Source organism: Hippopotamus amphibius, chromosome 1, assembly GCF_030028045.1.
Source record: "Hippopotamus amphibius kiboko isolate mHipAmp2 chromosome 1, mHipAmp2.hap2, whole genome shotgun sequence".
Lineage (NCBI taxonomy): Eukaryota > Metazoa > Chordata > Mammalia > Artiodactyla > Hippopotamidae > Hippopotamus > Hippopotamus amphibius.
Genome location: NC_080186.1, coordinates 42381496 through 42394376, shown reverse-complemented (window position 1 = coordinate 42394376; position 12881 = coordinate 42381496). Strand labels below are relative to the sequence as shown.

Sequence of the window (12881 nt, the reverse complement as noted above, 5' to 3'; positions counted from 1 at the left end):
GCTCTAGTGTTCCATCTTTAAAAACCCTCCCTTGACACTAAATTCATTTCAGTCACCATCTCATTTCTTTCCTCCTTTTCACAGCAAAATTCTCTAACTTGTCAAATCTACTGTCCATTCTCCCTCATCTCCCATTTACTCTTCTTCCCACTTCATTCCAGCTTCTGCCCTTATTACTTTACTGAAACTACTCTTGTCAGTGTTATCAACAACCTTAGTATTACCAAATGCAGTGAATAGTTCTCTTTCCTCATTTTACTTGACCTCTCTGCAGTATTCAACACGTTTCTTCCTGAACTTTTTTTTTTTATTTGTTGACATCACTGCATCCAGATTTTTTCCCCTACCTCTCTGGTTCTTCCTGCTTAGGCTTTCTTTTTTCTCTTTCTTTTTACAGATTCTTCTTGTACTTAAGCACTAAGTGTTGGAGTGTTCCTCAAGTCAATTTATTTAGTCCCAAAACTGTAAGGCTAAATTCATCTCTCCAGCTTTGACCGCTTCTCTGTGTTTAAGACACTCACATATAACCGTTTATTTGACTTTTCCATTGTATATCTCAAATAAGCATCTCAAATTGAACAGATCCAAAACTGAACATCTACTACTCCCTGCCCCTCCTTCCCCCAAAATCCTGTTCTTTCTTGATTTTCCTCATAGTAGGCACTCAGTATCAACTGGTAGAATGAATGAATGAATGAATATTTACATTGCCTCATTTCATTCTGACATTTATTGTAGGTGCCATTTTCAGCCCCATCTTAAAAATGAGGAAGGCAAAGTAAGTAGCAAATATATTAGAGAGGCAAAGTAAATAACAAAGAATGTAAAATTTCAGAGCCAGGCTTTTGATCTCAGTCTACTTTTCTGTTCAGCTCAAATGTGTCTCCTCTATGCTATAAATGGCTTCTGTCAAAACAAGGATGAGTATCATAAGTAAAATTGTATTTGTGACTATAAACTGGTGCAAACTGGAAACATCAGTTACATTATTATTAATTACAATGATGATAACAGTGATTATACAGAGCACTTATTGAACACCTTTCATATACCAAGCATCATGAGAGGCCTTTTCTTTCTTAGTAATAGACTATATCATTTAGAACAGTTTTAGATTTACAGAAAAATTGAACAGATAGTACAGAGAGTTCCCATTTACCCCCTTATCCACACAGTTTCCCCTATTATTAACATCTTATGTTATTAGTATGATACATTGTTATAATTAATGACTCAGTAGTTGTATTATTTTTGACTAAAGTTCGTAGTTTATTCATATTTTCTTAGTTTTCACCTAATGTCCTTATTCTGTTCCAGGATCCCATCCAGGATCCCATGTTACCTGTCTTATCTCCTTAGGCTCCTGTTGGCTGTGATATTTTCTCAGACTTTCTTTGAAAGCTTTGACAGTGTTGAGTAGTACTGGTCAGGTACATTGTAAAGTTGTTCCCTTATTGGAATTTGTGTAATGTTTTTCTCATGATTAGACTAGTTAATAAATAATAAATAAATAATAAATCTATTTTGTTAATTTTTAAAAGGCTTTATTTCTTTAGAGCAGTTTTAAATTCACAGCAAAATTGAAAGGAAGGTACATAGATTTCTCGTATATTCATTACCCCTTACACATGCATAGTCTCCCCCATTATAAACATCCCTCACTTGAGTGGTACATTTGTTACAATTGATAAACCTACAGTGACATGTCATAACCACCCAAAACCCACAGTTTACCTTATGGTTAACTCTTGATGTTTTACATTCTATGGGTTTGGACAAATACATAATGATATACATCCATCATTTTAGTGTCATACAGAGTATTTTACTGCCCTAAAAATCCTCTGTGCTCTGTCTGTTCATCTCTCCAAGCACCCAACCCCCAGAAACCACTGATCTTTTTACTGTTTCGATAGTTTTGGCTTTTCCAGTATGTCACACAGTTGGAATCATACAATATGTAGCCTTTTCAGATCAGCTTCTTTCAGTTAGCAACATGCATTTAAGATTCCTCCATGTCTTTTCATGGCTTGATAGCACATTTCTTTTTAACAGTGAATAACATTCCCTTGTCTGGGTGTACCACACTTTATTAAAACATTCACCTACTGAGGGATATCTTGGTTGCTTCCAAGTTCTGGCATTTATGAATAAAGGTGCTATAAACATCCGTGTTCAGGTTTTTGTGTTAACGTAAGTTTTAAACTTTTGGGGATACATACCAAGGAATACAGTTGCTGGATCAAATAGTAAGAGTCGACTTCCCTGGCCATCCAGTGGTTAAGATTCTGCTCTTCCACTGCAGGGGGTGTGGGTTCAGTCCCTGGTCGGGGAACTAAGATCCCACATGTCCCACGGTGCCGCTAAAAAGAAAGAAAACACAAGTAGTAAAAAAACCAAAAACCAAAAAAGTCAAATAGTAAGAGTATATTTAGTTTTGTAGGAAACTGCCAAACTTCCAAGGTGGTTGTACCATTTTGCATTCCCACCAGCAATGAATGAGAGTCCCTGTTGGTCTACATCCTTGCCCAAATTTGGTGTTGTCAGAGTTCTGGATTTTGACCATTCTAATAGGTGTGAATGGTATGAGTTACAGGGTTTTTGGAGGAAGATTACAAATGTAAAGTGCCATTTTAATTATATCATGTCAAGGTTACATACCACCAACATGACTTATGATTGTTGATGTTGACTTTGATAACCTGACTGAAGTAGTGTTTGTCAGGCTTCTCCACTGTAAGGCTATTCTTTCTTCCTGCCTCTCCATATTGTACTCTTTGGAAGAAATCTGTGTGCAGCCCACACTCAAGGAGTGGCAACTCATTCTCCCCTTCCTTTAAGTTGGAGTATCTACATAATTTACTTGGAATTTTTCTGCATGGGAGATTTGTCTGTTCTCCCTCATTTACTAATTTATTCAGTCATTTACTTATATCAATATGGACTCATGAATATTTATTTTATACTTTTGATTATAATCAAATGCTGCTTTGATTTGAACAATGCTCAAAATTTCTCCAGCTCTGGCCATTGGGAGTTCTTTTGGTTGGCTCCTGTGCCCCATTGACATATCCCACTAATGTGTGTGTGTGTGTGTGTGTGTGTGTGTGTTGAACAGGTCCTTACTTTCACATGCCACAAGATGATCCAGGCTATATTTATCCATCTGTAGCTATATTAATCAAACAGGCATTTTTACTGATGTCTCTAACTTGAATCCATTACCATATTCATCATTTTCGTCTATTTCCCTGGCTTTTCTTTTCTGTAACCTCCCAGTCATGAGAGGAAATAGATATATATATTTATATATGTGAGATAGCAATTATCTCATTTTATAGTTGAGGAAACTGAGGTTCAAAGATGATACATTTTTTTCAAAGACACAGTGATTAAGAGGTGGAACTAGGACTTCTTCTGGAAGAACAAGAACATTTAAGAGGTGGAAATAAGAAGGTACATGGTTTTTTAGTAGGCCATCCTGTGAATTGGTAAAGTGGATTAAGGCTATGTTGGCATGGCCCTGAATTAAACATGGATAAATTTGAAATTATGCCAGTTGTTTCAATGTTGTGTGTACCTCTTTGAGGAGCAAACTATTATATTGAAAATTTGTTATTATACACCACTCCATGAATCACCTGAAAAACTTTAAATTTTATAACTTCTAAAAGAAGCGTGATTTGCTCTTAAATCATAAAGATCATTTTGTTTTATACATCTTAAATCAGTTGATTAAAGAATAATAAATAGGAGTGGATTAGGTAGGGAAATTGCACCTCTAGTCAATTTTTTCCTGACCCATCTAAAAATCTAAAACAACAACCATGCCCACCCAAATTATGGCCTACTTTAAAATCTTTATCTTTGACTGCTCAATGAAAAAGGAGCTCTGTGATAGAAAAGATTAAGAAACAGTGAATACATATCAATCCTCTCTTGCAAATTCATGTTTGCTTATTAAAGTAACTGATAAAACCTGCAACAGCAAAAAAATTAATTCAACTTTTGAGTAACTGTTGCCTAAATTTATTTGTCCATAGAATGCTTTTTTCATGTAAGTGCTATTAATATCCCGTAGATCGATATTGGGAACACAATTATTTATTCATTTCATAAGAGAAAGAACTTGGTTTATTTTTTCTGCTTTCAGAATTTGAAAATAGGGCCTGGCACATAAGAGGTCCTCAGTAATGTTTGTTATATAAGTGGATGAGCAAATGTTTGTTAAGTATCTGCTACATGCTAGTCACAAGCAATACAATAGTGGAAAAATAAACATGATTTCTGTCCTATGTAACTTACAGTCTACTGGAGAAGAAAGTAAAAAAATTAAACTTTAGATAAAAGTTATTATGGAGTTAATAACAATGGAGAATGAAGAAGGAGGCAGGAATGGTACTCTAGAAGATAAGCAGCTAGCCCTTCAAAGTATTTACCCAAACAAGTCAATAGTTAACCAGAATCTGAATATTTCCAACATCAACCTTCATTCAGAATGCATGTTGAAATCGTTTATGTTAATCAAAGTCTTTGCACTAAATGGATAGCATGCTCAAAAAGACAAATTAATATAGCTTGTAAGGGACTATTTACAGATATGTGGATAGGGTTAAGGGAAGAAGAGGATCTCAAGAACCAAAGACAGCCAGAAGTCATTAGCACTCTTAGGCCTGAAGGACAAGGGAGTCAGTGAAAGCAAGGCATTGGGGGTTGGCTGAAGAAAATGATATTTAATTTTCAAGGTTATATGCAGGCAGTATAAACAATATCTACAAAAATAGACCCAAACTGTGATTCTCTGTAAGCAAAAACTAAGTTTGTCTTCTTGACTGTCTCAGCACCTGTCAAAGTACTCATATGTAGCAGCACTCAAATGTGTATTGAATATATAAATTGCATACAACAGACATAACTTTCTTGAACGGCAATAATCATATGTGTTTAAATGGAGAGAATTTAAGTACTTTAAAGTTATAATTCTCCTGAAAATTTAATACATATACAGTAGTTACTGTAGTTAAAAAGTCAAAGTAACTTTTATAATACTCTGAGCATTTCAAGTTTCGAACTGTGTTCTATTTGGCAATTATATATTTCAAATGAAGAAAACTGTTCTTTTGTGAGTCTAGTGAAGAACCCAGAGATATCAGCAATAAACTGGACAGAGGTTTAAAAGGATACTGGAATAAAGGTGTAAAACAGGTCTTTTATGTTTACTTTTCAGTGTGTGAGCAGTAAATTATAGAGTACCTTAGAAAAAAGTATTTGCCACATAGAGGAATTTATCATGAATTTACACACATAATTACATTGTTCCATTCTTTGTGAAAAAAGATAGATTAAGCATGAATGAGCTTTTTAAAAGAACAGAGTCTAGATGATTAAAATATCGCTTTTTTTTTTAGAGAGATTTGTTTAGGCCACATAAATTAATTCACATTTGAAAACATACTACATGTAAAAATATTTTATGGGAATTCCCTGGCGGTCCAGTGGTTAGGACTTGGCACTTTCACTGCAGGGCCCAGGTTCAGTCCCTGTCCGGGGAACTAAAAACCTGCAAGCCATGTGGTGTGGAAAAAAAAAATTAAAAAATATATAGAGAGAGAGAGAGAAAGAAAGAGAGAATTATAAGCACTAAATACTGTTTTTCTTTCCTTTTCCCCCACTTAGTCTACTATATATAGAGAGAATTATTTAATGTTTATAACAGAGAACATAAGCAATTAAATGATCATGCTTCAAAATTATAGCCAAAATTATCTTTTTATCAGAATTCATCCAGGTGTTTTGTGTAGAATTGATTCAGTTCCCCCAGAGATGGGTGTAACTCAGGTTTGGGCAGACAGAGCCACAGTGATTACTTAAGATGTTGGTGTACCAGCTAATTAGAACCAATGAGACTCAATGATGAAAAAGGTAAGAAATCATCAGATTCAGATTCATAATATATTTTGGTGATGCAACCAACAAGGTTTGCTAATAGTTTAGATGGTGTAAAAGAAAGAGGAGAGTCAAGACTGATTAACCTGAGCAATTGCATGATGATGGGCCATTTACTTAGGAAATACAGAAGAAGAAACAGGTTTTGTGTAATAAAAGTAGAGTTTAGTTTTGAGAAAAATAAATTTGAAATGCCTATTAGACACAAGAAGAGATGTCAAGTAAACAGTTGTACAAGATGAATTTAAGGGAAATTTAGAATTCTTTACTGTTGATTCCTAGTAGTAGAGTTGCTGGATCAAAGGTGATATGCATTTTTTTAAATAAATAAATAAACTTATTTATTTATTGGCTGCGTTAGGTCTTTGTTGCTGCATGTGGGCTTTAGTTGCAGTGAGCAGGGACTACTCTTCATTGCTGTGCATGGGCTTCTCATTGCGGTGGCTTCTCTTGTTGCAGCATGGGCTCTAGGTGTGCGGGCTTCAGTAGTTGTGGCACAAGGGCTTAGTTGCTCCACTGCATGTGGGATCTTCCCAGGGCAGGGACTGAACCCCGAGTCCCCTGCATTGGTAGGAAAGGTTATATGCATTTTTACGTAGTTGTGCAGCCCCTGCTGACTTTTAAGAGCTGTTTGTTAAATTGTAAAAAATTTTGTGAGCCAGTAGTTAGAAACATCCATTTAAAAATTACATCATACAAACTTAAAATTAAATACATTACATTTTTTTAAGAAAGATAATGGAGCCAGTGTCAGAAGAAGCGTAGTATAGGGTCAGGACTTTCACCACTACCCAGCAGTAATGAGGCTACTTGTCTCCTCCTCCACAGTAGTGTCAGTGGAGGTCACAAGGGGAGCAGTAATGAGGCACTCCTATCTTTCCAGAGCAGGGAAACATCAGTTGGAGCACTACTAGGCAGCCAGAACTCCCATCCATGCCCAACAATAATTAATAGCCCTTACTTTGCATGTCAGCGGAGTCCAAATCAGAAACATGGACTTCTACCCCAACCTGGCATTAATGAGATAATATGCCCCTCTCCTCTCCTGCCACAGCAGTGTCAGAGAAATCTGGCTAAACAGAAGATTTAAATAAGATTCAGAGTCTCATAACACAAAACTCAAAATGTCCAAGTTTCAGTCAAAAATTGCATCCTACCTTGGGACGTCCCTGGTGGTGCAGTGGTTAAGAATCTGCCTGCCAATGCAGGGGACACAGGTTCAATCCCTGGTCCAGGAAGATCCCACGTGCCATGGAGCAACTAAGCCCATGGGCCACAAATACTGGGCCCATGTGCTGCAATTACTGAAGTCCACATGCCTAGAGCCTGTGCTCCACAACAAGAGAAGCCACTGCAATAAGAAGCCCACGTACTGCAACAATGAGTAGCCTCCACTTGCCACAACTAGAGAAAGCCCACAGCAACAAACACCCAATGCAGTCAAAAATAAATAAATGAATGAATAAATAAATAAATAAATATCACATCCTACCCAGAACCAAGAATGTCTCAAACTGAATTACAGAGGAAAAAAAAGAGCAATCAATAGCTGCCAACTTGATAACAGAGATGTTAGACCTGTCTGACAAAGATTTTAAAGTAGCCATCATAAAAATACTTCACTGGACACTTAAAAACATGCTTGAAACAAATGAAAAAGTAGAAGAAAGTTTCTGCAGAGAAATAGAAACCATAAAGATGAACCAAAAGGAAATTTTAGAATTGAAATATATAATAAAATAATAACTCAATGGGTGGGTTCAGTGGAAGAAGAGAGGGATCAGAGGAAAGAATCAGTGAACTACAAGATAGAACAATAGAAATTACTCAATCTGAACAACAAAGAGAAAATAAACTTAAAAAAATTAACAGAGCCTCAGGAATATGTGGGACAGTAACAAAAGATCTAATATTTATGTTATTAGAGTCCCAGAAAGAAAAGAGAAAGAAGACATGGCTGAAAAAATACTTTAAAAAATAATTGCTTAAAGCTTACCAAATGTGGCAAAAAACATAAACCTACATATTCAAGTATCTGAGTAAACTTAAAGACATCCAGACCAAAATACATCATGGTTAAAATTTTGAAAACTAAAGACAAATTAAAAATCTTGAAAGCAAGGAAAGAGGGAAAAAACACCTTACCTATCAGAGAAAAACAATTTAAATGACAATGCATTTCTCATGAAAAGCCGTGGAGGCCAGAAAGAAGTGGCACAACACTTTTCAAACACTGAAGATAAGAATTCTGAATCCAGAATCCTATATCCAGCAAAAATAGCCTTAAGAAATGAAGGGAAAATCAAAAGACATTCTCAGATGAAGGAAAACTAAAAAATTAGTATCAGCAGACCTACACTAAAAGAATGGTTAAAGGAGATTCTCTAAACAGAATGGAAGGAACTAAAAGAAACAACCTTGGAGCACCATAAAGGATGAAACAATATAGTAAGCAATAGAATTTTCTTCTTTTTTGAGGTTTCCAAAACATGTTTGATAGCTGAAACAAAAAATATTACACTGATGTGGTTATAAATGTCTGTAGAGGAAATATTTAAAACAACTGTAAAAAGGGGAGTGTAAAGAAACACAAAGGAAGGGACTCCCTTCAACTGGTAAGATGACATCAGTAGACTATGATAAGTTACATATGTATGAGGTATTCCTAAAGCAATCCCTGTTCAAAGAGATGCACTCAAAACTACTATAGATAAGTCAAAATGGAATTCTAAAAAATTCAAGTAACACAAAGGAAGGCAGGAAAGAAAAACAGAAAAATGAAAAAGAACAGAGAGAAGATGAAATATAAAATGGCAGCCTAACAGATCAACAGTTACCTTAAATGTAAATGGCCTAAATACCAATTAATAGACAGAGATTGGCAGAGTGAATTTAAAAACACAACCCAACTATATTGCTGTCTGAAAGAAACTTCAAATATAATTATCTAGGCAGGTTGACAGTAAAAGAATGGATAAAGAAACATCATACAAACATTAATTAAAAGAGCAGTAATGGCTATATTAATATCAGATAAAGTACAGCTTAGAGCAGAGACAATTACCAGAGACAGATAAATGTGTTATAGAATGATCAATCCACCAAGAAGACAGAGTAATCCTAAATATATATGCACCAAATAACAGATCTGCAAAACATGTGAAGTAAAAACTGATAGAACTGAAAGGACAAATCAACAAATCCACAATTATAGCTAGAAACTTCGATACACATCTGTCAACCACTGATAGATGGGATAACAGATTTAAATATAAGAGCTAAATCTATTAGAAGAAGAAAAAAGAGAATATCTTCATGGTCATGAATTAGGCAAAGTTTTTGCAGAGAGGACCCTAAAAACCATGACAGAAAAAAAATAATAAAAGGGTTTCATCAAATTTAAGACTTCTGCTTATTGTATGGATATACCATATTTTGTTTATTCATTCATCAGTTAATGGACTTGTGAGTTGTATCCACTATTTCAGCTGTCATGAATAATACTATGTGAACATTTGTGTACATAATTTTTGTGAACATATTTTTTCATTTTTCTTTGATATATATATATATATATATATATATATATATATATATACATACACTGAAAGTAGAGTTTCTGGATCATATGGTAACTCTGTGTTTAACAATTTGAGGAACTGCCAAACTGTTTTCTAAACTGGTTCTACTGTTTAACATTCTTACCAGCAGTGAATGAGGATTTCAATTTCTCCACATCCTTGTCAACACTTACCGTAGTCTTTTAGATTGTAGTCATCCTACTGTATGTGAAGTGGCATCTCCCTGTAAGTTTAGTTTGCTAATGATACTGAGCATATTTCATGTGCTTATTAACCATTAGTATATCTTCTTTAGAGAAATATCTATTAAAACACTTATGTCCATTTTTAAATTAGGTCATTTGTCTTTTTATTATTGAGTTGTAAAAATTATATATTCTGGATACAAGTGCATTATCAAATATCTGATTTGCATATATTTCCCTAAAATACATTTTGAAGTTAGCTTTTGTGTATGGTATGAGATAAGGGTCAAGATTCATTTTTTTTCCATATAAATATCATTTGTTAAAAATACTAAACTTACTCCCTTGAATTATCTTGGTATGTTGAAAATCAGTTGGCCATAATTGCATACGAGTATTTATGCAGATTCTTTTCTGTTTCATTGATTTATATATCTGTCCTTACACCAAGATCACAATTTTTTGATTAGTGAATTTTTACATTGTTCTTTTTATTATAAAATACACACAACAGAAATTACCATTTAAACTATTTTTACAAGTACAATTTAGTGGAATTAAGTTATATTCACAATGTTGTGCAACTATCATCACTATCCATTTCCAGATTTCTTACATCATTACAAACAGTAATTCTGTACCTATTACACAGTCATTCCCCATCCCCTTCTCCTTCCAGACCCTAGTAACCAATATTCCACTTTCTGTCTCTATGAATTTGCCTATGCTAAGTACCTCATATAACTAGAATCACACAATGTTTATCCTTATGTGTCTGGGTGACTTCACTTAACATATTGTTTTTGAGGTTCATTCATGTTGTAGCACGTAATAGAATTTCTTCCCTTTTTAAGGCTGAATAGTATTCTGTTGTATGTATATACCATGTTTTGTTTATCCATTTATCTGTTGACGGACGGGGGTTGTGGCTTCTGGCTATTGCAAAGCATGCTGTTGTGAATATGGTACAAATATCTGTTTGAGTCCTGGCTTTTAATTCTTTTGGGTATATGCCTGGTAGTAGAACTGCTGGGTCATCTGATAATTCTATGTTTAACTTTTTGAAGAATCATGAAAACTGTTTTCCACAACAACTGCACCATTTTACATTCCCACCAACAATGCATGAAAGTTCCAATTTGTCCATGTCCTCACTAACACATCATTTTCCTTTTTTTTTTTTTCGATAATAACCATCCTAATGGATGTAAAGTGACATTTCATAATGGTTTTGATTTGCATTTCCCTAATGATCAGTGATGTTGAGCATCATTTTATGTGCTTATTAGCCATTTGTATTTCTTCTTTGGAGAAATGTCTAAGTCTCATGCCCATTTTTAAATTGGATTTTTTTATTGTTGTTGTTGAATTGTAAGAGTTCTTTATATATTCTGGATATTAATCCCTTATCAATTAATTCTGGATATATGATTTGGAAATATTTTCTACTGTGTGGGTTGTGTTTTCATCCTCTTGATAGTGTCCTTTGGTGCACAAACGTTTTTAATTTTGATGAAGTTTATTTTTTCTTTTGTTGCCTGTGCTTTTGATATTATATCAAATAAATCACTGCCAAAACCAATGTCATGAAGATTTCCCTCTGTGTTTTATTTTAGGGGTTTTATGGTTTTAGCTCTTACATTTGGGTCTTTGATTCATTTTGAGTTAATTTTTGTATGTGGTGTAGGCTAATGGTCCAACTTAATTTTTTGCATGTGAATATACTGTTTTCATAGTAAAATTTGTTGAAAAAAACTGTTCTTTCTTTCATTGAATGATCTTGGCAGCATTACTGAAATCATTTGACCATATATGTGACGATATAGTTCTGGGCTCTTTTTTTTGTGGGGGGGTTCTTTATTCTATTTCATTGGTTTTAATGTCTATCCTTATGCCAGTACCATACTATTTTGATTACTGCAGTTTTTTAGTAATGTTTTTTTTATTTTTAATTTTTTAAATTAATTAATTAATTTATTTATTAGCCACATTGAGTCTTCATTGCTGCTCATGGGCTTTTCTCTAGTTGTGGTGAGCAGGGGCTACTCTTTGCTGCGATGTGTGGGCTTCTCATTGCAGTGGATTCTCTTGTTGTGGAGCATGGGCTCTAGGTGCGTGGGCCTCAGTAGTTGCAGCACACAGGCTCAGTAGTTGTGGCTTACAGGCTCTAGAGTGCAGGGTAGATAGTTGTGGCACATGGGCTTAGTTGCTCCTCGACATGGGGGATCTTCCTGGAGCAGGGATCGAACCCATGTCCCCTGCATTGGCAGGCAGATTCTTAACACTGCACCACCTAGGAAGTCCCTGTAGTAAGTTTTAAAATAAGGAAGTGTGAATAATGAAGTCTTCCAACTTCATTCTTATTTTTTCAAGGTTGTTTAGGCTATTTGGAGTCCCCTGAGATTCCATATGGATTTTAGAATGAGTTTTTCTATTTCTGGAAAAAAAAATGCAGTTGGGATTTTGATAGGGATTACATCAGATTGGTAGATTACTCTGGGTATTATTATCATGTTAACAATATTAGGTCTTCCAACCCTTGAATATGGGGTGGCTTCCCATTTATTTGTGTCTTCTTTAATTCCTTTCCTTTTTAAATTCCTTTCAGTGGTGTTTTCTGCTTTTCAGTGTACAAGACTGGTTAAATATATTCCTGAGTATCTTATTCTTTTTTTTTTTTATAAATTTATTTATTTATTTACTTATTTATTTTATTGGCTGTGTTGGGTGTTTTTTTGCTGTGCACGGGCTTTCTTTTTAGTTGCAGTGAGTGGGGGCTACTCTTCATTGTGGTGTGCAGGCTCCTCATTGCCGTGGCTTCTCTTGTTGCGGAGCATGGGCTCTAGGTGCATGGGCTTCAGTAGTTGCAGCACATGGGCTCAATAGTTGTGGCTCACGGGCTCTAAAGCACAGGCTCAATAGTTGTGGCCCACGGGCTTAGTTGCTCCATGGCATGTGGGATCTTCCTGGAGCAGGGATTGAACCTGTGTCCCCTGCATTGGCAGGTGGATTCTCAACCACTGCGCCACCTAGGAAGCCCTATCTTATTCTTTTTTGATGCTTTTGTAAATGGAATTATTATTTTGATTTCCTTTTTGAATTGTTCACTGATAGTGTATAAAAATGCAAACTTGCTTTCGTGTGTTAATTTTGTATGCTGCAACTCTGC

The 12881-nt window shown here is 35.0% G+C and overlaps 1 protein-coding gene across 1 annotated transcript in view; it reads right to left on the bottom strand.

Moving 5' to 3' along the window:
* Positions 1–1563: 1563 nt before the first annotated feature.
* LOC130858313 (protein capicua homolog) overlaps positions 1564–12881 on the bottom strand; it is a 32468-nt gene continuing 21150 nt past the window's right edge. The window contains exon 4 of the mRNA XM_057744632.1: positions 1564–2363. Coding sequence (XP_057600615.1) covers positions 2160–2363 — 204 coding nt within the window. The 3' untranslated portion in view covers positions 1564–2159. The remainder of the gene's footprint in view (positions 2364–12881) is intronic.